This window comes from Tursiops truncatus, chromosome 9 (genome assembly GCF_011762595.2).
Source record: "Tursiops truncatus isolate mTurTru1 chromosome 9, mTurTru1.mat.Y, whole genome shotgun sequence".
NCBI lineage: Eukaryota > Metazoa > Chordata > Mammalia > Artiodactyla > Delphinidae > Tursiops > Tursiops truncatus.
Window position 1 is genome coordinate 33,355,144 of NC_047042.1, and position 26,956 is coordinate 33,382,099.

Sequence of the window (26,956 nt, forward strand, 5' to 3'; positions counted from 1 at the left end):
ATGTTAACCAGTGAAAAAGCCCATTTTTGGTCAGGAGGAATTTCACAAAGTACGTCTGAAGGAAATTTGTTTGACATGGAAGCCCAACAAGCCTCAAAAAATTGCAATATTACAGGTACAAGAATTTATAATTATTGTAATTTTTTCCTCTACCACCACTAATTATTGGAGAACTACCTCTGAAAAGTGCTACAGAAGATTAAAAGAATGGTAAAATCTAAAGTTTACCGTGGAAATACTTAAACTATCATTAAAAAGATGAGGAAAATAAAATAGTCAAACAACATATAATAAATATTATGAGGAGACAAAAACTATTAAATGAGTGGTATATTGCAGTAAATATAATGAATTTTGGGGTTAAAGAGATCTCTGTATGTTGGAGTGGGCTAATAAATACAGTATAAAAGAATTGAACAGATTCTCAGAGAAAAAATAAGTTTTAAGAGAGTCCGATGGAACTGGGTTTGAAGAAAAGTGTAAAAATAAAAGAAATGCAACATTTATTTTTCAAAACACGTCTTCTGATTTTTAATATATGACACTTAAAGCTCATTTCAATCAATGTATAGTTCTATATATACTAAACAAAAAAGTCTGAAAGCTTATTGAACTCATTTTTCTATTTTAGCTTTCATTTTCTCTAAAGCAGCACCAGCTTCACAAAGTCCACAGAATCATTATCAATATTTTGCAAAACGGCCAAGTATAAGTTGCTCTAAACATAAAAAAATTCAAGATTTTTGAGATATATAGAAATTCATTATAGTTGATATATAAGTATTTTAATGTGTTGCTGATGCTTAAAATACCCACTTTCCAAAGTAACGTGTTTCCATTTTACGGTGGTAATAAGCATATTCTTTGCCCTTTTAAACTTGAAAAATTTCAGGGAATCCCTTCAGGTAGTAAATCTAATGGTGTTCTATTTTTTCAACGTTTATTTTCATGAAATGTTCATTTTTCATGAAAAAATTCAGTGTTATTAAAATTTATCATTATGAAGTTATCAGAAAATAATCTAAGAAATGCATGATTGTCTAGTTCAGCATATTATTTTTTAACAAATTATTTAAGCTGTTCACAGACGTATTTGATTTTTTTTTACATATTGACTATTATCAGAAAAGAAAAACATTAAATGAATAATTTAGATGTAATGAGACGAACCATTCAATGTTTAGAAAAATCTGGATAATTGACCAATTATTCTGTTTGTTCAGAGGTATTCTTTCATGAAAATGAAATATAAAACAACGCATAGGAGAGAGGGGGAAGATGGTGGAAGAGTAAGACACGGAGATCACCTTCCTCCCCACAGATACATCAGAAATACATCTACACGTGGAACAACTCCTACAGAACACCTACTGAACGCTGGCAGAAGACCTCAGACGTCCCAAAAGGCAAGAAACTCCCCCATGTACCTGGGTAGGGCAAAAGAAAAAAGAATAAACAGAGACAAAAGAATAGGGACGGGACCTGCACCAGTGGGAGGGAGCTGTGAAGGAGGAAAGGGTTCCACACACTAGGAAGCCCCTTTGCGTGCGGAGACTGCGGGTGGCAGAGGGGGAAAGCTTCGGAGCCACGGAGGAGAGTACAGCCACAGGGGTGCGGAGGGCAAAGCGGAGAGATTCCCGCACAGAGGATCAGTGCCTACTGGCACTCACCACCCCGAGAGGCTTGTCTGCTCACCCGCTGGGGCGGGTGGGGCTGGGAGCTGAGGCTCGGGTTTCGGTCAGACCACAGGGAGAGGACTGAGGTTGGCAGCGTGAACACAGCCTGCAGGGGGCTAGTGCTCCACGGCTAACCAGGAGGGAGTCCGGGGAAAGTCTAGACTTGCCGAAGAGGCAAGAGACCTTTCCTTCCCTCTTTGTTTCCGGGTGCGCGAGGAGAAGGGATTAAGAGCTTAAAGGAGCTCCAGAGACAGGCACGAGCCGCCGCTAACAGTGCAGACCACAGAGACGGGCGTGAGACGCTAAGGCTGCTGCTGCTGCCACCAAGAAGCCTGTGTGCGAGCACAGGTCACTCTCCACACCTCCCTTCCGGGGAGTCTGATTAGCCTGCCACTGCCAGGGTCCCGGGATCCAGGGACAACTTCCCCGGGAGAATGCATGGCACGCCTCAGGCTGGTGCAACGTCACGCCGGCTTCTGCCGTCGCCACAGGCTCGCTCCGCACTCTGTACCCCTCCCTCCCTGTGGCCTGAGTGAGCCAGAGCGGCCGAATTAGCGGCTTCTTTAACCCCGTCCTGTCTGAGCGAAGAACAGAAGCCCTCCTACACGCAGAGGTGGGGCCAAATCCAAAGCTGAGCCCCGGGAGCTGTGCGAACGAAGAAGAGAAAGGGAAATCTCTCCCAGCAGCCTCAGGAGCAGCAGATTAAATCTCCACAATCAACTTGATGTACCCTGCATCTGTGGAATACCTGAATAGACAACAAATCATCCCAAATTGAGGAGGTGGACTTTGAGAGCAAGATTTATGATTTCTTTCCCCTTTTCCTCTTTTTGTGAGTGTGTATGTGTATGCTTCTGTGTGAGATTTTGTCTGTATAGCTTTGCTTTCAGCATTTGTCCTAGGGTTCTATCCATCCGATTTGGGGGGTCTTTTTTTGCTTTTTTCTTACTTAAAAAAATTCTTTTTTCTTAATAATTATTTTTATTTTAATAACTTGACTTTATTTTATCTTTATTTTATTTTATACTCTTTCTTTCTTTCTTTCCTCCTTTCTTCCTTCCTTCCTTCCTTGCTTTCTTTCTTTCTACTTTTTCTCCCTTTTATTCTGAGCCATGTGGATGAAAGGCTCTTGGTGCTGCAGCCAGGAGTCAGTGCTGTGCCTCTGAGGTGGGAGAGCCAACTTTAGGACACTGGTCCACAAGAGACCTCCCAGCTCCACATAATATCAAACAGCGAAAATCTCCCAGAGATCTCCATCTCAACACCAAGACCCAGCTTCACTCAATGACCAGCAAGCTACAGTGCTGGACACCCTATGCCAGACAACTAGCAAGACAGGAACACAACACCACCCATTAGCAGAGAGGCTGCCTAAAGTCATAATAAGTCCAAAGACGCCCCAAAACACACGACCAGACATGGACCTGACCACCAGAAAGACAAGATCCAGCCCCATCCACCAGAACACAGGCACTAGTCCCCTCCACCAGGAAGCCTACACGGCCCTCTGAGTTAACTTTAGCCACTGGGGACAGACACCAAAAACAACGGGAACTACGAACCTGCAGCCTGCAAAAAGGAGACCCCAAACACAGTAAGATAAGCAAAATGAAAAGACAGAAAAACACACAGCAGATGAAGGAGCAAGATAAAAACCCACCAGACCTAACAAATGAAGAGGAAATAGGCAGTCTACCTGAAAAAGAATTCAGAATAATGATAGTAAAAATGATCCAAAATTTTGGAAATAGAATAGAGAAAATGCAAGAAACATTTAACAAGGACCTAGAAGAACTAAAGATGAAACAAGCAACGATGAACAACACAATAAATGAAAATAAAACTACTCTAGAAGGGATCAATAGCAGAATAACTGAGGCAGAAGAATGAATAAGTGACCTGGAAGATAAAATAGTGGAAATAACTACTGCAGAGCAGAATAAAGAGAAAAGAATGAAAAGAACTGAGGACAGTCTCAGAGACCTCTGGGACAACATTAAACACACCAACATTCGAATTATTGGGGTCCCAAAAGAAGAAGAGAAAAAGAAAGGGACTGAGAAAATATTTGAAGAGATTATAGTTGAAAACTTCCCTAATTTGGGAAAGGAAATAGTTAATCAAGTCCAGGAAGCACAGAGAGTCCCATACAGGATAAATCCAAAGAGAAACACACCAAGACACATATTAATCAAACTGTCAAAAATTAAATACAAAGGAAACATATTAAAAGCAGCAAGGGAAAAACAACAAATAACACACAAGGGAATCCGCATAAGTTTAACAGCTGATCTTTCAGCAGAAACTCTGCAAGCCAGAAGGGACTGGCAGGACATATTTAAAGTGATGAAGGAGAAAAACCTACAACCAAGATTACTCTACCCAGCAAGGATCTTATTCAGATTTGATGGAGAAATTAAAACCTTTACAGACAAGCAAAAGCTGATAGAGCTCAGCACCACCAAACCAGCTTTACAACAACTGCTAAAGGATCTTCTCTAGGCAAGAAACACAAGAGAAGGAAAAGACCTACAATAACAAACCCAAAACAATTCAGAAAATGGTCATAAGAACATACATATCGATAATTACCTTAAATGTAAGTGGATTAAATGGTCCCACCAAAAGACACAGACGCCTGAATGGATACAAAAACAAGACCCATATATATGCTGTCTGCAAGAGACCCACTTCAGACCTAGAGACACATACAGACCGAAAGTGAGGGGATGGAAAAAGATATTCCATGCAAATGGAAACCAGAAGAAAACTGGAGTAGCAATTCTCATATCAGACAAAATAGACTTTAAAATAAAGATTATTAGAAGAGACAAAGAAGGATACTACATAATGATCAAGGGATCAATCCAAGAAGAAGATATAACAATTGTAAATATTTATGCACCCAACATAGGAGCACCTCAATACATAAGGCAAATAGTAACAACCATAAAAGGGGAAGTCGACAGTAACACATTCATAGTAGGGGACTTTAACACCCCACTTTCACCCATGGACAGATCATCCAAACAGAAAATAAATAAGGAAACACAAGCTTTAAATGATACATTAAATAAGATGGACTTAATTGATATTTATAGGACAGTCCATGCAAAAACAACAGAATACACATTTTTCTCAAGTGCTCATGGAACATTCTCCAGGATATATCATATCTTGGGTCACAAATCAAGCCTTGGTAAATTTAAGAAAATTGAAATTGTATCAAGTATCTTTTCCGACCACAACGCTATGAGACTAGATATTAATTACAGAAAAAGATCTGTGAAAAATACAAACACTTGGAGGCTAAACAATACACTACTTAATAACGAAGTGATCACTGAAGAAATCAAAGAGGAAATCAAAAAATACCTAGAAACAAATGACAATGGAGACACGAAAACCCAAAACCTATGGGATGCAGCAAAAACAGTTCTAAGAGGGAAGTTTATAGCAATACAATCTTACCTTAAGAAACAGGAAACACTTCGAATAAACAACCTAATATTGCACCTAAAGCAATTAGAGAAAGAAGAACAAAAAAGACCTAAAGTTAGCAGAAGGAAAGAAATCATAAAGATCAAATCAGAAATAAATGAAAAAGAAATGAAGGAAACGATAACAACGATCAATAAAACTAAAAGCTGGTTCTTTGAGAAGATAAACAAAATTGATAAACCATTAGCCAGACTCCTTAAGAAAAAAAGGAACAAGACTCAAATCAATAGAATTAGAAATGAAAAAGGAGAAGTAACAACTGACACTGCAGAAATAGAAAATATCATGAGAGATTACTACAAGCAACTCTATGCCAATAAAATGGACAACCTGGAAGAAATGGACAAATTCTTAGAAATGCACAACCTGCCAAGACTGAATCAGGAAGAAATAGAAAATATGAACAGACCAATCACAAGCACTGAAATTGAAACTGTGTTTAAAAATCTTCCAAAAAACAAAAGCCCAAGACCAGATAGCTTCACAGGAGAATTCTATCAAACATTTAGAGAAGAGCTAACACCTATCCTTCTCAAACTCTTCCAAAATATAGCAGAGGGAGGAACACTCCCAAACTCATTCTACGAGGCCACCATCACCCTGATACCAAAACCAGACAAGAATGTCACAAAAAAAGAAAATTACAGGCCAATATCACTGATGAACATACATGCAAAAATCCTCAACAAAATACTAGCAAACAGAATCCAGCAGCACATTAAACGGATCATACACCATGATCAAGTGGGGTTTATTCCAGGAATGCAAGGATTCTTCAATATATGCAAATCAATCCATGTGATACACCATATTAACAAATTGAAGGAGAAAAACCATATAGTCATCTCAATAGATGCAGAGAAAGCTTTCGACAAAATTCAACACCCATTTATGATAAAAACCCTCCAGAAAGTAGGCATAGAGGGAACTTTCCTCAACATAATGAAGGCCATATATGACAAACCCACAGTCAACATCGTCCTCATTGGTGAAAAACTGAAAGCATTTCCACTAAGATCAGGAACAAGACAAGGTTGCCCACTCTCACCACTCTTATTCAACATAGTTTTGGAAGTTTTAGCCACAGCAATCAGAGAAGAAAAGGAAATAAAAGGAATCCAAATCGGAAAAGAAGAAGTAAAGCTGTCACTGTTTGCAGATGACCTGATACTATACATAGAGAACCCTAAAGATGCTACCAGAAAACTACTAGAGCTAATCAATGAATTTGGTAAAGTAGCAGGATACAAAATTAATGCACAGAAATCTCTGGCATTCCTATACACTAATGATGAAAAATCTGAAAGTGAAATCAAGAAAACACTCCCATTTACCACTGCAACAAAAAGAATAAAATACCTAGGGATAAACTTACCTAAGGAGACAAAAGACCTGTATGCAGAAAATTATAAGACACTGATGAAAGACATTAAAGATGATACAAATAGATGGAGAGATAGACCATGTTCTTGGATTGGAAGAATCAACATTGTGAAAATGACTCTACTACCCAAAGCAATCTACAGATTCAATGCAATCCCTATCAATCTACCACTGGCATTTTTCACAGAACTAGAACAAAAAATTTCACAATTTGTATGGAAACACAAAAGACCCCGAATAGCCAAAGCAATCTTGAGAACGAAAAACGGAGCTGGAGGAAACAGGCTCCCTGACTTCAGACTATACTACAAAGCTACAGTAATCAAGACAGTATGGTACTGGTACAAAAACAGAAAGATAGATCAATGGAACAGGATAGAAAGCCCAGAGATAAACCCACGCACATATGGTCACCTTATCTTTGATAAAGGAGGCAGGAATGTACAATGGAGAAAGGACAGCCTCTTCAATAAGTGGTGCTGGGAAAACTGGACAGGTACCATGTAGAAGTATGAGATTAGAACACTCCCTAACACCATACACAAAAATAAGCTCAAAATGGATTAAAGACCTAAATGTAAGGCCAGTAACTATCAAACTCTAGAGGAAAACATAGGCAGAACACTCTATGACATAAATCACAGCAAGATCCTTTTTGACCCACCTCCTAGAGAAATGGAAATAAAAACAAAAGTAAACAAATGGGACCTAATGAAACTTTAGAGCTTTTCCACAGCAAAGGAAACCATAAACAAGACCAAAAGACAACCCTCAGAATGGGAGAAAATATCTGCAAATGAAGCAACTGACAAAGGATTAATCTCCAAGATTTACAAGCAGCTCACGCAGCTGAATAACAAAAAAATGAACAACCCGATCCAAAAATGGGCAGAAGACCTAAATAGACATTTCTCCAAAGAAGATATACAGACTGCCAACAAACACATGAAGGAATGCTCAGCATCATTAATCATTAGAGAAATGTAAATCAAAACTACAATGGGATATCATCTCACACCAGTCAGAATGGCCATCATCAAAAAATCTAGAAACAATAAATGCTGGAGAGGGTGTGGAGTAAAGGGAACAGTCTTTCACTGCTGGTGGGAATGTGAATTGGTACAGCCACTATGGAGAACAGTATGGAGGTTCCTTAAAAAACTACAAATAGAACTACCATATGACCCAGCAATCCCACTTCTGGGCCTATACCTTGAGAAAACCATAATTCAAAAAGAGTCATGTTAAAAAAAAAAAAAAAAAGAGTTATGTACCACAATGTTCATTGAAGCTCTATTTACAATAGCCTGGAGATGGAAACAACCTAAGTATCCATCATCGGATGAATGGATAAAGAAGATGTGGCACATATATACAATGGAATATTACTCAGCCATAAAAAGAAACGAAATTGAGTTATTTGTAGTGAGGTGGATGGACCTAGAGTGTGTCATACAGAGTGAAGTAAGTCAGAAAGAGAAAAGACAAATACCGTATGCTAACACATATATGTGGAATCTAAGAAAAAAAAATGTCATGAAGAACCTAGGGGTAAGACAGGAATAAAGACACAGACCTACTAGAGAATGGACCTGAGGATATGGGGAGGGGAAGGGTAAGCTGGGACAAAGTGAGAGAGTGGCATGGACATATATACACTACCAAATGTAAAACAGATAGCTAGTGGGAAGCAGCCGCATAGCACAGGGAGATCAGCTCAGTGCTTTGTGACCACCTAGAGGGGTGGGATAGGGAGGGTGGGAAGGAGGGAGACGCAAGAGGGAAGAGATATTGGAACATATGTATATGTATAGCTGATTCACTTTGTTATAAAGCAGAAACTAACATACCATTGTAAAGCAATTATACTCCAATAAAGATGTAAAAAAAAAAAAAACCAAGGCATAAATGTTTGTAGTCTGGATCATTTTCAAGAAGATGTATTAAATGATTATTATCTAAATTGCTATACATTTGTTTATAAATCATAATGTCTTAAGATAAAGTAACATTACATATGGTCAAATAATCTGGTCAAACAATATCTCTTTCCTCACAACATGAAAATTTGACCAAATTTAACATTAATTTTGTAGTATTCATTAGACTGGAGATCAAAAAGCAAATAAAAACTCTTCAATTTTTTAGCTATAATAAAAATTAATCTAGGTTATATCTCAGAATGCCACTTCATCTTTGTTTTTCTTTGTTTTTGTTTAAATAACAACCAGACCTAGGTTTGCCTCTCAATTGGCCCGATGATTTCACACTTCATGGCAATAGTGCTTCCAGTGCTATGAATCCATTCTGGAATGAACTGTCTGCATCTAACCCATTTTTGGATGACATAATTTAGCTAAGAAATAACCAGAAGAGAGATAATATTTCCAACTTGAAGGAAGATCCTTTTCTTTTTTTTAGAGAAGTAGAAACTGGAAATTCTTTTGGTTCTTCTGGTGATGAACTTGACGTGCATCAGTTGCTTAGGCAGTCTTCCTCAAGGAAATCTGAAAGATCTAATTGTTTCAGAACTTTTGGACATTTTAGATGACACAGCACTTGCCCATCAGAATATACATAACTCTGACCAGATCTTAGAACAAGACTTAGAATGGCTTCAAAATGATAAAATGGCTTGGTTAAGTCAACATCACCTGGCCTGCTCCTGCCTAGATTTGAATACAATTAATCAGAGTCCTGGATGGGCCCAAACACAAGTTGCAGAGACCACAATAGTTTGCAAATTAAACTACCAGGGAGGGTCAGTACAATTACCTGAATCAGATATCACTGTTCATGTGCCCCAAGGCCATGTAGCTGTGGGAGAATACCAACAGGTATCTTGAAGGGCTTTTCTAGATCCTCCACAGATGCTAAACCATGATCTTTCGTGCACTGTAAGCCCACTGTTGGAAATCATGTTAGGTAACCTTAACACAATGGAAGCCATTTTGCTAGAGATGAAAATTGGAGCTGAAGTGAAAGAGGATCCTTTCAGCCAAGTCATGACAGAAGTGGTGTGTTTTCACAGCCTGGGTAAAGAAGGCCCTTTTAAAGTATTAAACAATTGCTACATTTATAAAGACACCATCCAAGTCAAGCTAGTAGACTTGAGTCAGGCAATGTATCTAGTGGTTGCTGCACAAACTAAAGGTACTCAGTCACCAGCTGCCACCATTTGGGATTATATCCACAAAACCATCTCAGTTGGAACTTATGGGCATAAATATATCCATCCCAGTTTCACTGCTATTTTCACGGTTTGTGGACATAGTTATATGCCAGGAAGGCTTACAATCTCTGATATTAAGAAGGGTGAGGTGCTTCCCTGGTGGCGCAGTGGTTGAGAGTCCGCCTGCCGATGCAGGGGACACGGGTTTGTGCCCTGGTCCGGGAAGATCCCACATGCTGCGGAGCGGCTGGGTCCGTAAGCCATGGCCGCTGAGCCGCAAAAAAAAAAAAAAAAAAAAGAAGGGTGGGAAACAGCACATCTCCAGTTGTGTTTCAGCTCTGGAAGCATTCCTTCTTACTTGAAAAGCCACAAGATTTAAGTATTTCTGTCTTTTCATGTGATCCTGATTTTGAAGTAAAGGTAGAAGGAAAAGGGAAAGAAATTAAACAAAAGCAGTTGCAATCAGGTCAAGTAGTTCATCAACAATTTTTATTCTCCTTAGTTGACTCCAGAGAAATGCACTTGTTTGTTTTCCGTGTTCAAGTGGAGCCTCCCAATGGTAGGCCAGTTACACAGTTCTTTATTACTGCACCTGATCCAGCCCCAAACCTAAAAAGCCTCTCAAATCTGCCAGGTGATTTGCAGAAGGAGAAGGAAATCAAGTCTGCTCCTTTATTACCAACAGTGCGTGTTAAATATCCTACATTTCAAAACAAAAATTTGAACTTTGCCAACTGTGGGGTAACCCTGAAGACAGTGCTAAGACAAAGCAAGATTGACTACTTACTTGAATATTTCAAAGGGGACACAGTAGCTCTTCTTGGAGAAGGTAAAGTAAAAGCCATTGGATGGTCCAAAGTGAAAGAATGGTAAGTGGGAGTCCTGAGAGGTAGGATTGGACTTTTACATTGCAAAAATGTCAAGGTGATTGCAAAGGAACAAGTAATGTCTATGTCAGATAATGTCTTCAAAACCAGGAATCTTCTTGAACAAATTACCCTGCCTCTTAAAAAACTGACTTACATCTACTCAGTTGTATTGACCTTGGTGTCAGAAAAAGTTTATGAGTGGAAAGTTTTAGCTGATGTCCTAGGTTACTCACATCTGGCACTGGAAGATTTTGATCGAATACAAGCAGACAAAGAATCAGAAAAAGTTTCTTATGTTGTAAAGAAGTTAAAGGAAGATTTTCATGCAGATAGAAATACCAGGAAGTTTCTTTATGAACTTACTGTGGTGAGTATTGCTTGATCACAGTAATTTATTTACCATAGAGAACTTTATTGGCAATATTTATAAGTAAACATATGAGAGTAGTTAAAAAATTCTCAGCAGTCTCAAGTAAATTGAAGTCACTTTACAGCAAATATAGAGCTTTGCCTACAAGATCATATAACTGGTTTCTTAGATTTGACATTCAATTGTGATTTTCCCAGAAACTAGGCCCCCAAGGATCATCCTTTAATGGAAGATTAAAGATTCTGTTTGTGCTAGAGCATAACAGTTAAGAGATCCCTTCTTTTCCTTTTTCAAATATTTAGATAGCTCTTAAAATATCAGAGAAGCTCCAATTACATGAAAGTAAATAAGAACAAACTGAAACAAAGCTAGTTAACTTGGCCATTGGTATAGGTTCACTTTTTAGTGTTTTTTAGACATATCACCAATGTCTTTAACTTTAGCAATTTAATATTCATCCTTTGTATGCAATGCATCACAATCCAAAAATGATATTGCTAATTCCCTTCTTAATCTTCATGTTTTAATAGGACTGTTAGGATTCTTTTTTTTTTAACATAGCATTCACCCTAGTGTAAGGCTCAGCAGAGATCTATAAAAAAGATGAAGAACTATTTTGCCTTAAATGTAGAAATTCAGTATTTTATAAAAGTAAAAAAAAAAAAAATCAAGAGCATTATTTCTAAAAATGGCTAAAGTGTGACTGTATAAATAATAATAATGATATATACCACTTCTCTAGGGTTCTCTATGTGTTTGGCACTGTCCCCAACATTCTATACATGCTCTCTCATTTAGTCATTTTAACCACTCTACAGGGTAAGTCTAGTTAGTATCTTCATCTTCAAATAGAGGAAACTGAGTCTTGGGCTGTTGGGCAACTTGCCCAAGTTCTGACAGTTGGTTAGTATCAGAGATGGGATTTGAAATCTTTTTGGTTCCAAAGCCACACATAAAACCACTATGTCTTCCTGAAACAAAGGTATTAACAATGCATGCGTGTGTGTAAAAATATTTGTTTGAGTACGTATGTTGGTGTGTAGTAAATATCACTATAACTGTGCAAAGCTTGTGCTGTGTAAGAGATGTAGATCTTCACATAGATGAGGCAGGTTCATGTAGAGGAGCAAAGTTTTAACCAAAGTGCAAAAGGAGGAGAGAAATTTTTGGAGAGAAATTTATTCTGTGATGTTAACAATAATTTATATAATAAAGAACTATATATATAAAACAATCCCTCTCCTTCTGTTATTTTTATGTTTCTACAGTGATACTGTGAGGGGTGAATTTTTAAAGTCCAATATCTGATTGTTAAATAGGTGGTTTTATGATGGTGTGCTGCATTCTCACTTAACCCAGGCCATTTACAGTCATTGGCTGATCTACCTGGTTGAAGCTGCACATGCATTTTACAATAGCTCATTACCTCTCATAGCTCATGTTCAGCATGGAGCCATGAAAGTCTGAATTGAAAATTGCTTTCTTGTTTCTCTTAGTGGCAAAAAAGGTTATATTGGCCAAATGATCTGAAAGTTTAAGCCTGGTTACACCTGCTCTGTGTTGGTGTGTGATAACTGAGTAGCTTTGGTGACTAACTAGACAGTGCTGGAGAGCTCATTCAAGGGAGTAGTTCCTAACATTTTATATTTTGCCTCAGTGGAGGCTTCAGAATTTCTGAATGGAAAGAACTAAGGCCTGGCTATCTGACCAGAAGACAATGAAGCATATTGTATAGAGGCTACCCCTTGAAACTTCATTTGCATAGTAAGTGTACTTACTTGGTAATTCATTTTTACTTATTGTTTCATAATGATAAAGCTTTTAAGTGCCATTAAATGATGAAGGGCTACCAAACATCTTTATCTGAACAGAAAAGAGATAAATAAATCTAATCTCGTATTTTAAAAATATATTCAAGGCAAAAGAGAAAGTCATAGACTTGTTTTAAAACATGAATGGTGACTGACAAATCTCAGATGCTTAATTAAGGAAGAAAGAGTCTGAAGGTTTTCCAGTATGCATTGTTGAAACCTCAGTGTTTTATATTTGATACCTTGAGATTTAAATTTAGCAAAACTACACTGGTGGTGAATGGAGAGAGTAAATTTTTTTTAAGTCATAAATATCAATAGCTTTGTTCAAGATTGTCGGAGTGTTTCATTTTTTATTCAATACACATGACTCTGGGAAGTTTTAAATCATATTTTGATTAAAAAAATAGAATAATGTACCAGCAACTGTGTGCTCCCTCTATAGAAATCCTGTAGCCAGTCCTCTGGTAAGGAAAGTAATTACTGTTCATATAGTAAATAATCATCCCTGGGTTGATAAATTATTGACTGCTAGAACCTCAGGGTATCTTTGGAAGTGGCTAATTCAACTTCTTCCTTTTGTAATTAAGGATATTAAGAAATATATTAGTTCAGTGGTTTACACAAGCCCCTATAATTAGTTAATGAGTTAGTCCTAAATCTCCCCTAATTCTGGTCTAGTTGTGGTCTCTGTACTTTGCTTGTTGGATTTGCTTAAAAAGTAAATCAGCTCTTTGAATTTTAGAAAATTCAAATATATGTGTGGTGAGAAAAAGGATGCCAGTTTCCAGAATATGTAATGACAAATTTAATTTATAGAAAAAAGCTCAAATTAGTTGCTTTTAATTATGACATGCAATTGTTGCTGCAGGCTCTGCTGAAGACTGATTGCCAGGGGTTAGTAGCACATCTCGTCCAAGAGGCTGCTAGTCTGACTTCAGCTGTCAAGCTTGGAAAAGGCTGGAGGAAACTAGCTGAAAAATTAGTACGACTCACAAAGCGACAAATGGAGGCATATGAAATTCCTCACCAAGGAAAAGCTGGAGATGTTGCTGTAGAGGTAAGATTTCTATTTGTCTAAATAGTGAAAAACTGCAGACCAGGTAAATCAAATGCAATCAAGAGTGCCCTGCATACATGGATTGATTGAGTGTTCTGGAGGATCCACTAACTGAAGTCACTGCCCCTATAACCACTGATATTATCTGAAATATACACACATCACTCTTTAAAGGTATTAAGAACCTTTAAAATATACTGATGTTTCTCCTATTGGATTGCATATCTCCATGGCCTTTTATCAAATAAATTGACCAAATTAAATAGGCAGTTAGTATGTAGGGCTATAATAACTTGAGGCAGAGAACAGATAAACTTTGAAGGGAAGAGTTAGGACCCAGTCATGACAAGGAAAAAGGACATAGTAATTAATATTTATCAGCCTCAGGCACAGACTTAGTCATTGGTGGTAAATAATGTTTGGTGACAAAAAGCATTAAGAGAGTAGATGGTGTGGGGTTCATTGGTAATGATAGCTAGAGATATCTACGAGCATTATCTCCTTTACAGTTTTGCATACAATAACTATAGACATCAAATACAGAATGACAGCATGTAGAACTAAGTAAATATTTAAAATGCAAATTTTTATTAATATTAAAACAAAGGTATACTATTAGGTGTAAGTTAGATAAATATTTTCTCTATTTAATACCATAAAGAAATGTGAATCAGTGTTTATTGACTTAAATAAAAATATTCCAGTGATGAGCACATATAAAATTTTCTGTATCTTTCTCTTACATGAGTGTAAACATTTTCAAGATATTTCAGTTAAGGAAAGATTATCTCTCTAGTTAGATGATGACTTGACAGGAGGCAAAAGCTGTATTCGCTACTTCCTTTATGAGCATAGAACTGGGTATTAATTTCTTGAGAAAATTTTCTTACTTTGAAGTAACTATGTCAGCTGGGTGTGCAGGACAAGACAAGCTTTTCCTTGAAGGGTCAAGAGTCAAATCAAGTTAGTTGAATTCTAGCAGCTACAGTGGATGTCTCAGCAGTCTGGCTTCTGGTTTCCTGAAACCTGACTCTCTAAACAAGATTCTTTAGCCACGACTAGCCAAAGGCTGAAGCCATATTTCCTTTGCATAGGTTACATTTATCTCTATATACTAAGAAGGGCATTACAACCTACAGATCAGTTTTTACTGAATGAGCCAAAAATGAGAAATCTTTAGGAAATAAAAAAGGAACAGTACTGTACGTGATATGCTACTCTGATATTTTAGTTAACTGACTAAAAAATTGTGTAATTGAGATACCTCTACATACCTATTAGAGTGGCCAAAATTCAGAACACTGACCACACCAAATACTGTTGAGGATATGGAGTAGCAGGAACCCTCACTCATTGCTGGCGGGAATATACAATCACTTTGGAGCACCTTGGCTGTTTCTGGCAAATGAAACATACTCTTGGTATGTGATCCATCAGTCATGCTCCTTAGTATTTATCCAAAGGAATTAAAAACTTTTGTCCACACAAAAACCTGCACATGAATGTTTATAGCAACTTCATTCGTAATTACTAAACGTGGAAGAAACCAAGAGGTCCTTCAGTAGGTGAATGGATAAATAAACTGTGGTACAATGGAATATTGTGTGATAATGGAATATTATTCAACACTAAAAAGAAATGAGCTATGAAGCCATGAAAAGACATGGAGGATCCTTAAGAGCACATTACTAAGCAAAAGAACCCAATCTGAAAAGGCTATATACTGTACGAGTCCAAATATATGACATTCTGGAAAAGTCAAAACTATGGAGACAGTGAAAAGATCAGCGGTTGTCAGGGGTTGAGAGGGAAGGATAAATAAGCAGAGCACAGAGGATTTTTAGGGCAGTGAAAGTACTCAGTATGATACCATAATGATGGATACATAACATTTTATATTTGTTCAAACCCATAGAATGTACAACACTGGGAGTCAACCCTACAGTAAACTATGGACTTTGAGTGATTATGATATATTAATGTAGATTCATCAGTTGTACCAAATATACCACTATGGTGAAGGATGTTGATAATGGGGAGGCTGTGCATGTGGGGGGGGCAGGGCATAAACAGGAAATCTCTATACCTTCCTCTCAATTTTGCTGTGAACCTAAAATGGCTCTAAAAAAAAATCTTTTAAAAAACGTTGTCTCATTGAAATCAGGACTTATTTTTTTCTTAATAAGCTCTGTTTTTAAAAAGGTTTTATTTAGAGTTGTTTATCAGAGTGCTATTTATCAAAGAGTTTTTTGTTAAGTATCCAACTTCTCTCTGATTGTGGTTGTTTACAGTTTGTCCTCCCCAGAATCTTCATGGAGGCCAACAAACAGGCTACTTTTCCTTTATTTACTTTTGCACAGCCCAAATCACAAATGACTAAGTCTACGCCTGAGGCTGATAAACACTCAGAAGCAGAAAGGAAAGCCCCTATGTGTCTTTCTAGGGGCTATTGTTCAATCTATTGGGATTAACACTAACAATCATCACTTTGATGCATATTGTTAAATGTTTAGAAAATAATTCACAGCATATTGGCCTGAAGCTATTCCAAATAATCTATGAGAATCTTTACCTTTTAGGCCATGTAAAGTAAGGGTAAATATATGCTGATTTCCATCTCTCTGAAAAAAATATAGTTGTACAATATTTTTCTCCTAGGAAGGAGATGATTCTTAAATATGATCAATTTACAAGTTAAGCAGTTGATTTCAAAACATACTTATATTAGTTCTGGGTAGGGTGTACAGAGGGAGGGAATTGAAATTGGGGCAGGGAGATAACAAGTTCTTGTGGTTCCCATGCTGCTTTTATTTCCTTTATCTCACTTCCTCAGTGGGCACAAATTTAGAGAATTTCCTCCTATGTGTGCCAATGTCTACAATCATGTTCTTTTCACTCACTTTCCTTGCTTTTCAACTTCTCCCTTTTTCCTTTGTTCTATTTTTATTTTATCTAATAGTTATGTGGCACTTACTCTGTGCCAGCCACTATTCCAGTAACATTTCAAAAATTAACTTATTTAATCCTTTCAACAAAAACTTGTGGGGCAGATACTAATGTTATCTAAGCTGTAGGGAGGCTAAGTAACTTGCTCAAACATGCATAGCTAGGAAGTCATGGAACGAGTTTTGGAGCACAAACCTTGACTTTGGGGTCCTTGCACTTTAACCATTACACTCTGACCATCCAGTCCAAATCCAATATAGTGGCTGAGTGGCAGAGCTGGGAGTTACGGTTAGGATGGAGAGTTTAAGCAACTAATTCCACTTTTTCTTTTTTCAAGCTATGATAGGATACTATCAAAATTTGCCTCAACATCTTCATCAAGCCTCAGCCAATTAAAGAATGGATTATTAATAGTGTGTCAGATTTTTCTTCAGTACTTCTGACCACTTCTTATTCTTTTCTTTTTTTAATTTTTTAATTTAATTTAATTTAATTTTTTATACAGCAGGTCCTTATTAGTCATCAATTTTAATACACATCAGTGTATACATGTCAATCCCAATCGCCCAATTCATCACACCACCACCCCCCACGCCCCACCACCCCCCACGCTGCTTTCCCTTATTCTTTTCTAAGATGAAAAAAGTCTCTCTCTGGAGACTTCTGAGAACAACACTTTTAAATTAACCGTCTCCCTAAGTAAAATTTTAAGAAAATTTTAAGAAATTTTCTAATGACATTGTAATTCCTACGTGAAAGCAAAATTATAAAACTTGGAATATGATTATAAACAAAACATGTTTTTCAGAGTATTTCTTTTGGGAAAAAAACCTATTTATACTTATACAAAGACGTTTAACTCTTGCCAAGGTTTTCCTGTGAAAGTTAGTAAAAATGCATTGGAATTTTTCTGAGCTTTAATTTAAAAAAATAGGTATCAATAAAATGCTAGAAAAATAGCGCATTTTAAAAACAGTTGTATTTTACAAGTGGAAATGCTGGGGATTTCAGGACCAAGATATTCACAGGTCTAAATTAGGTACTCTTTATTTAACCTTCTGGAGATTATTACCATATATGATAATAACTTCCCTAGCAACTCTCTCACCTTGGTTCCCTGCCTAACAATAAAGGTTATGCTCTTTCCCTCTTATTCAATATGGACATTTATTCACTAAGGACACTAAGGGTTCGCTTCCCCTTTTAAATTACCTACTACCAGTGCCCACTGGGCTCCAATAAACCTGTTGAGGCTGATTTCTTATTTGACTTATCAGAATGGGCCATCCTCCCTATGAAAGCCCAATGAAGTGAACATTCCTAATTGTAATGTTTTCATCTCAGAAACCACTCACCTATAGACAGCTGTAACCAGCAAGATATATTTATGTCTTCTTGCCATCTGTACTTAGTGAGGATCTAATTCTCTGTTCTGTCTTCTAGCTACAATCTTTTCCCTCCTCATTCTCTAACTGACAGCTGTAGTGTTCAGAGCACTTTATTCTAAGTCTAGATTAAAAATGGGAAAGTAGGTAATCCTCAAACAGCTAATTTTATTAGTACTTTTATAGGTGAATAAAAATTCTATATGGAGTTCTTCCTACTTTTTTAGAATCTTGCCTCTGTATCCTTGCTTTCAGTATTAAATTAATCCGTACAATTAATATGTTTTCTGGGATTATCAGTTCTCTGCATTATCAGTTCTCAGCATCCCTGGGAGCTACAACAAACACAAACAGAATGAAAAATATGAATTTTTTTCTCTAAAGCCAAGTTTCATTTGGCATGGGAATTGGGATAAGCTGTTAATATTTGAATTTTTATATTTTAAACAAGTATATGATTAGATGCTGAAATAAGTAAATGTAACTAATAATGAGAATGATAATAGTTGTTGCAATTTATTGCATATTTACTGTGTGTCATCTAATCATTATGATCATTTTCTTTGTAATATCTCATGTACTTTAACAGAGTTTGTAAGGAAGACATTAGAACCATCCTCTTTTCACAGATATGCAAACTGAGAGTGAATGCATTTGTGTAAGCTATCCAGAATTACATGGCTGTTAAGTGACAGAACTAGGATTTAAATCCAGGTTTGTTTTACACACAGTTATTCTCTTGCTCTGCTGATGATAAATTCTTTCAGAGTTAACTAAACGAAAGAAGATCAAAGAGGCAGGAGCTGTCAGAGGGCACATCCTAGTCCTGAAGGATGGGTAACATTTGAATAATTGGAGAGGACTAGAAGGGGAGTTCAGTGCTTCTGGATACAATGACTTCTAGAGACCACTGAGGAGAATATGTGTGCTTGAGGAGAGAGTGCATCTTATTAATTATGGGGAGACATGGTTAGATATATATTTTTTGGAGAGTCTTGAATGACTGCCAGAGCAGAGGTTAAGATTCCTTGTCTGGATTTCTGTTTCAGCTCTACCATCTATTAGCCCTAAGACCTTGGACAAGTCATTTGACTTTTTTAGGAATCTTTTTTTTTTCTGTGAAAAAATCATTTTTTTTGTAAAATCATTTTTTGTAAAATGATAGTAATAATACTGTCGTATTCATCAGATGTTTGGAGGATTAAGTGAGATAATATATGTGAAATATTTGGGAAAATGCTTTGCACATTGTAATAGCTAAATATATGTTATATTATTATTATTTATTTTGTCTAAGAGGAAGAGGTAAATTTGACAACTGTGTGACACTGAGTGATTTTGGAAAAGGGAATAAAGTATACTAATTTTTTAGTAATATGGTGGAGAGTAACTATAGAAAGAATGTAGGTAAGGGGAAAGTCAGCAGTGATTTTGAGCCCTCTCTTCTGAGAAACTGGCAGAATAGTAATGCATGGAAAAAATGAGAAAAAAAAATCCTGGCTGACCAGCTTTTTCTTACTGGCTTAACAACATTTAATTTTCCTTGGAAAATATCTCTTGCAAAAGGTAAAAGGAATGTCCTTCAAGTCTTATGGTTTTCTGATTTTCCGACTCACACTGCAATGCCTGGATTCTGCTTACAGGGATGTGGCATTGTCTGGTTCTGTATCTGGGCCCGGCTCAGTTCTAGCCTTAGTACTTAAATTTATGATTTGCTGTTCTTTTACAGTAAGAAGTATATTTATAATTTCTTTAAAAAGGGGAGAGTATTATATGGAAATTCATCTACCATTGGTAAAATGTATAGAATAATTTCTCAAATCTTCATTGTTTGTATTAGAGATTTGGCACAGTGACATAATATTTAGATTATCATTGTTTATTTTGTACAGTACTATAATGCTTTGTGCTATAATCTTTAATTCCGAAAACATACTCCATTTTTTGAGACGATGGAATAAAGAAAAAAGGATATCACAGTGTAATACATTGGGGTAACACATTGTATTCCTATGATCTTTGGTTTAATTCTGCATTATATATCTGATTACCACACTGAAAATCAAATAGAAGTAATAATCATATTAGGTTAAATATTACAAAGGTATTTAAAAATGTATTTAGAGACACTAATATTTGAATTCGATTTTAGATTTTTCTTTATTAACATTTATTGTTAGGGATCACAAACAATAGGAAATTTCAGAAAACCAAAGCCCAGCTAATTATAAGACTTAAATTAGCATTTATTAAAACTGTTTACTACTGAAATAAATTTGTTGCAATACAATAGTGAGATGGCCTCGGATTTATAACCAGGTGACCTGTAGTCTCTTCCTAATTAAGAATTGGTTGGAATAGCTTAGCCAGCAGGTTCTCCTAAGATGTTAGACTATTTTGATGCAGTAGTAAGGAATATGTCCTCTGTCTTCCTGTGGCTCATGCTTAACCCCTGAAGTTTCAAGTGGTTATTTCTAGAGCAAACACAGCTGGCTGTGCCCAAAGAGACTTTTCCAAGAAAATCTTAGGTCAAGTTTTAACCAAGTCCAGTACCGTCTCCTTTCTAAGGAAATAGGGACCCCAGATATGTTAGTCTCCCTTCTTTTCTAAAGATAACGGCAACCTCATTTCAATAATATTTATGTAGTTACCAATTAAAGGTGATGGAAGGCCCACCTCGATATTGTAAATGATGCACTGAAGATAAAATGCATATAATAATCATTAATGAGACAAATTTCCCTTGATACTTCTTCAGATAATTGTACTTGAAATGTTGCTCCAATCGTTTTATGAGGAAAGTAGGTGGATTATTAATCCTTTAATGTGGCAAAATGTAATTATCCAAAGGTAGTTAAAACCACTTGCATTCTTTATACTATTCATATTTTATGAGCTAAAAAAAGACATAGAGTGCTTTGCTCAAATTTGAATTGCTTTTGTTCATGTTGCATTTCGTTATCTAGTGAGTCTGATTGGCTTTTGGAAACAAGCACTCTAAATTTAGAAAACTTTTTTTTTTTTAATCTCTATTCCATTTCATTTCTTTTGGCATCCCATTTATTACTTTTTCATTGCTCCTTTACCTTCTTATTTGTCTTCTAGTATCTGGAAGATAAACCAAAGACATATTCCTACTACACAAATTCTGGGAGCTTAGAAACTGCTCAGCTTTGGTAGATTAAATGCCTACTGATGCTGCTGCCCTTTATATAAAGAGATCAAAGCACATAGATGAGAAATTAATAACACTCTGCTTTTATTAACCTCGTGCTTCTTATTCAGAGATGAATCCATAAAAACCATGAAGTTAACATCAAAAAGCTAAGAGTAAAGGGGCAAGAATGATGCTTGTGTGTCAGATATTTGTGATAAAGATGAGAAGCCTGATGGAAGTTGTTTTGTGATCAGGAATAATTCAAGAAAAACAAACCCTGAAGAGCATGCTTTCCTTCTGATTAGTCAAAGCACTAGTGCAGCGTTTCTGCATATCTTCCATTAAATCATAACACTGAGCAAGAGAGGAAGAACTATTTTTAGACCACTGAATAGGTATAAGATAATGTAAACCTGGAAGAGATCTTGGCAGTCCACAACTCATTTCCAGTTTTAGATGACTTAACTTAGATCATTCCGGAACGAAAATTGTTTATTCTACTCATTTTATTCATTCAAACTTTTCCAGAGAAAATGATTTCATTTTCCGTTTAATTTATTACAAAGTTTAGAATCCTTGTGGCCTTAATGTGTATGTATATTTGGACATAATTTCATAAAGTCTGTAGTTAATTAATGTATGGAAGTTACCTTTTGTGTCTTTGCCTATGATAACATATGTTCACTTGCTGAGTACGAAAATAGAATGATCTTAGAAAATTAAAAAATGCTGAAGAAAAATGTAAGTATTTAAGAACTTGAGTCCAAATGTCATATATCTATACCGCAAAGGATGACAAACAACTGATTAGACTTTTGCATTGATGAAAGCTGGACTTCTATCAGGCTTTGTTAAGGCAATCTCAGTATAGAAAAAGTTGTATTTACTCTGCCTGGCAGAGACTTTCTTATTGAGGGAAAACGTAGTTCTTAATATTTTTCATCAGTGTATCAAGTACATAACTACAACATATGCTTTTGAACCCATTCCTTCTCTATTTTTCTTGATACTTGCCCCCTTAGTTACATGCCCCAACTCCATAATTTTTTTTTTTTTTTTTTGCGGTACGCGGGCCTCTCACTGCTGTGGCCTCTCCCGTTGCGGAGCACAGGCTCCGGACGTGCAGGCTCAGCGGCCATGGCTCACGGGCCCAGCCGCTCCGCGGCATGTGGGATCTTCCCAGACCGGGGCACGAACCCGTGTCCCCTGCATCGGCAGGCAGACTCTCAACCACTGCACCACCAGGGAAGCCCCATAATTATTTTAATGTTTGTCTGTGTTTATGTCTTTTCTGTCTAAAGAAAGTTAACTTTTCTCCTTGAGTATGTTGCGTTTGCTACCTCTCTAGTCCTCAACAACCCTAAATTCTCCATCTGGCTAAGTTAGGATTCAAACCAAACGCTCCTTTCAATTAATATTACTTTATACAGACCTTTTTCCTTTTAAACATACTTTTCATTTTCCACTGCTTCTACTTCTAGCTTTGTCTCTCTTCCTTTAACTTCCAAATTCCAGACATGACCCATTTGTTCTGTGGCTTCCAGTTCCTTGGCACCTGCTCATACCTGCAGTCTGCCTTCCACCACTCTCTTGAAACTGCCTCCTCCAAGGTTACCAAAGTCCTATCAATTGCCAAAATCCTGAATTTTCTCAGTTTTCTTTCATGTTTCCACATCACTTGATGTTCGAGGTAGCAGAAGACGTAACAGAAAAGAGATGTCCTGAGTGAGTGCCATGCTGGTAGATGTTTTACAAGTTCTTCAAGGGAGGAAAAGCCCTAACTTAAAGCTTTTGCCCATTTCCTTGGTGTAAAAACTCCCAACATGGGTGATTTTAATCTTACAATGTGATGTCACTGAACATGGAATTGGGAGGCTATATGAACAATAGGCTGGTGTGAGCCAGCTCCAGCAAACCACTGAATGTCCTTTGGGGGATACTATCAGCCCTTAACTTTTGCAACATGAAGCAATCTGCTTCATTTTCTATTACTCTGACACTAGCTTCTCTCCATCCTTTTATTGCTTCTCTTTCTTAGTTGTGGTCCCTAACTGTAGACTTAATTAAAGGTTAAATTTTTCATCCCTTTTTTTCCTCCGTGGCATTTTCCTCTACTCTCATGCTTTTCACCATCAGTTTAGCACAAGTGACGCTAAACTCTTGCCTACTCCCTAGAGATCATCTCTCTATTCCAATTTCTTATTGGAAATAAGAGATAGCCCCTTTTTACTTCAAACTCAGTGAGGCTAAAATCCGACTGCTTATCTTTCCCTCACCCAAAAAGTACCCACTTTCCACCATATCCTAGTGAAAAGCATTAAATGCAAACAATATGCCAGACACTTCATGAGGTACTTTGGACACAGACATGGAGATTATTATCCATATTTTATAGATTAAAAAATTCAAAGCTCAGATAAGTTAATAAATTTACTCTAACTGACCCATCCAATACCCAATGGAAATCAGATGTGAACCCAGGATTCTGAAATCAAAACTCATCTTTCTTTCTGTTACACCATAGTGCTTCTCGGTTGATGGAACTATCCTTTTTTTTCTTACACTGAATTAGAATGTGCAAGTAATTTTTGAGTTTTTCTTAATCATCATTTAGTATAAAACCCTGTCTATTCATACATTGGGCCAGTGTTTGTGCAAGTATGTATCTCCCTTCTATGCTTTAAAGCTTCTAAAAACAAGAGCCCTGCTATATATCAACATTTTATTCCTTTTTGTAACAAAATTCCTTATAGCAGTAACTCAGTAATTTTGATTTAATAAGTGAAATAATTAATTAATGAACAACAATGTATTTCACATATTTTCACTGTATGTGTACTACAGTGGTGTTTCTCTGTCATCTGTATTGAGAGCCACCAATGATGTTATATATAGCAGAACAAATTTTGCACCGAAGGAATATTCAGGCTTAATTTGCTACAAAGAGGAGCAAAAATGGGATGCAAAATGTGCTCGTATTTTAGTACAAATCATGCAGTTTACCATTGCCATAGTATTTTTAGCCCAAAGCCACTGTACCTATTTCTAGGTAGCTTATGGTTTAGACTCCAGGGGATCTCCAATGAGTGTAGAGCAATATGCCTCCTTGTATTTCTGACTAATTCAGAGGACTCCTGGAAAGTCTTTTTACACTTTCAGAGGTCCTAACTAGGGTCCAGGACTCAGCAATCTTTCCACATTTCTCTGAATTGCAAGAGCTGACCATACTGTTCTGCTATCAGTACAAATTGCCAGACTTGAGGAGATTATGTGGCCCTCTGCATAAGTAAGTTGGTAAGTGTATCATTGGACTTCTGCATCTGTAGTTTCTAATTCCCATATCACCTTGGTGTATTTCCTGCTTCTGACAGCAGCAAGGGGCTCCTTCGTCATTGAGTTTGCCTCAGGCCTTTTCTATACATAGCAATGCACTGTGCTGCAGCAAGATATGTGATGCAGAGCTTTTCTACCCAGGAAAGTTAGTGAAGATGTGTACTTTGAATCTGCACTGTAGTGCACAACCTGTAAATTAACCATCTGCAATTCTTAAGAGACATCTGTTTTCAGTGATACTGTACCATTATCTTGGTACTGAAATGCTCTCAGTTGCTGTTTATCATAAAATATCTTCAAATACATCTTTTTATCAGACTCAGTCACTAAGGGGCTTAGAATAAAGTCTTAGAAGCCTTTAGCTATAAACACTATTATTTTAAACAATATATAACAAGTTGAAAAATAATGTAACAGCTAGTTGAGCATCAGGGAATTTTAAATGAATGCAACATAGAATACAGGTCTCAAAGCTTTTACAGTGGGTCACGGGATTATTCCCACTACAGAATAATCTACTCATTTAGTGCTTTTTTGCATCTTAGCAGTGATAGGCAAGATTGAATCTGCCAAAAGGCTCTATTAATATGCCTCACCTCATCTTCCATTGCAGAGTATTCGTGGGACTTACTCTTTGGGAGGTTTGGTTTCAGTGTGAATACTCAGAAAAATAGATGAGAGAACACCTCATTCACAGTTCTTTATAAATCAGCTTAGTGAGGATAAAGCTTATATACAGAAATATGGAATGATTTCTGTTGCTGCATTATGACTACATAGATAGGGTTAAACTTTGATAATTATCTTCCATTCAATACCTTGAAGACTCGAGCTTTGTCTAGAGAGGTGAAAATATGGGTGTTCATGGCTTCCCAGGAATGCTAATTGGATAAATAACATCAAATTATCCTTTGAGCCTGATGCATAGCCTTTCATATAGATTGAATTGAAACATAACAGAACTCCTTATTTAGGTCTTTCATTCTTTTAACTTCAATTGTAGGGTATATGGGGGTATCAGTGGAAGGTGAAGGATTATATCCCAAGGCCCTTTATCATGTGATATTACTGTTAATTGAGTCTCTGTTTTAAGAGGGCAACTCTGTATAATATGTAGCTAACAATCTGTGTTCCTGCACTTTGAAAGTGATAAAATCACAAATGAATTAGTTTAGTGAACCCAAATAAGTAGCAAGTAACAAAGTTTATATTCCAAATATTCCAGTTACAAGTGCAGAGATCGTTTTGTTGTTTTCCTAGAGAAAATGTATTTTAACCTGGGTGTGTGTCTGTGTGTGTGTGTTTTCCACAATTTGTCTTATTTGGTCGGCCTTTGTCTCTATTCTCGCTAAGCCTGGTTGCCTTGGTTACCATTACATACACCCTTGTATGTGAGGTTCCTCTTTGGCGTACATTTATTTCTATGGAAACAATGAGGTCATTGGTATGGGTAGGTGCTTAGGGAAAGCATAATAAGTATTGAATATCTATCTTTCTTTTGGTCATTAAAATGTATCATTAAATTATTTTTTAATTAGAGAATTATATTTTTGCTTTCCTTTTGACTTGATCGTGAAGCTACATTTTTCCTCGTTTATAGACTTTGTCAAATAAAATGACTTAAATCATTAGATATACTGTATACTTCCTTCTTGTTATATGTGGTATGGTAAAGATCTCCACAGACACATAACAATAAAAGAGTTATTATTTCAACCTTAAAAGTCTGTCAGAGAGCAAAAAGTTTATCGCAATAACATCTGTTACAATAAAAAAATTGCACAAGGAATTTTGTATTCCTATGAAGACAATGAACAATGTTTAGATCATGAATCAAGAAAAAAAAAAGCCCTACTTCTGGTCATTATTTTTTAAATCTTGAGGTTTAGAAACAGGAATATAACAGAGGAGTGATAGTTATTAAAACATGTTTTCTGTGACATTAAATAAGTATATATGTAATTGGTATTCCATTTTCTTCTTAAGTTTTAAGAGGCTTTTAAACCTTTTTTTAAAGCATCTATTTTCCTCTCTGATTTATTTCCAAACTACTCCAGTTTAATGTTTTTTTTCTTTATAGATGATGTGGAAACCTGCCTGTGATTTTCTCTATACTTGGAGTGCTCACTACGGAAATAGTTACAGAGATGTGTTACAAGACCTTCAATCAGCTTTGGACAGAATGAAAAACCCTGTGACCAAACAAAGGCGAGACTTAACTGGAGCTTTAATACTAGTAAATTCTTTAGAGGTTTTGAGAGCAACTACATTCTCCACTTCTGAGGAAGTATAG

General features: G+C 36.6%; 1 protein-coding gene across 1 annotated transcript; it reads left to right on the forward strand.

Annotated features, from left to right (window-relative positions):
* On the forward strand, positions 1-26,956 carry MACC1 (MET transcriptional regulator MACC1). Its single transcript, XM_019930559.2, is given in 6 exon segments — positions 1-115; positions 8,798-9,080; positions 9,082-9,891; positions 10,035-10,968; positions 13,654-13,842; positions 26,744-26,956. Coding segments are annotated over 6 exon segments (2,544 nt in total).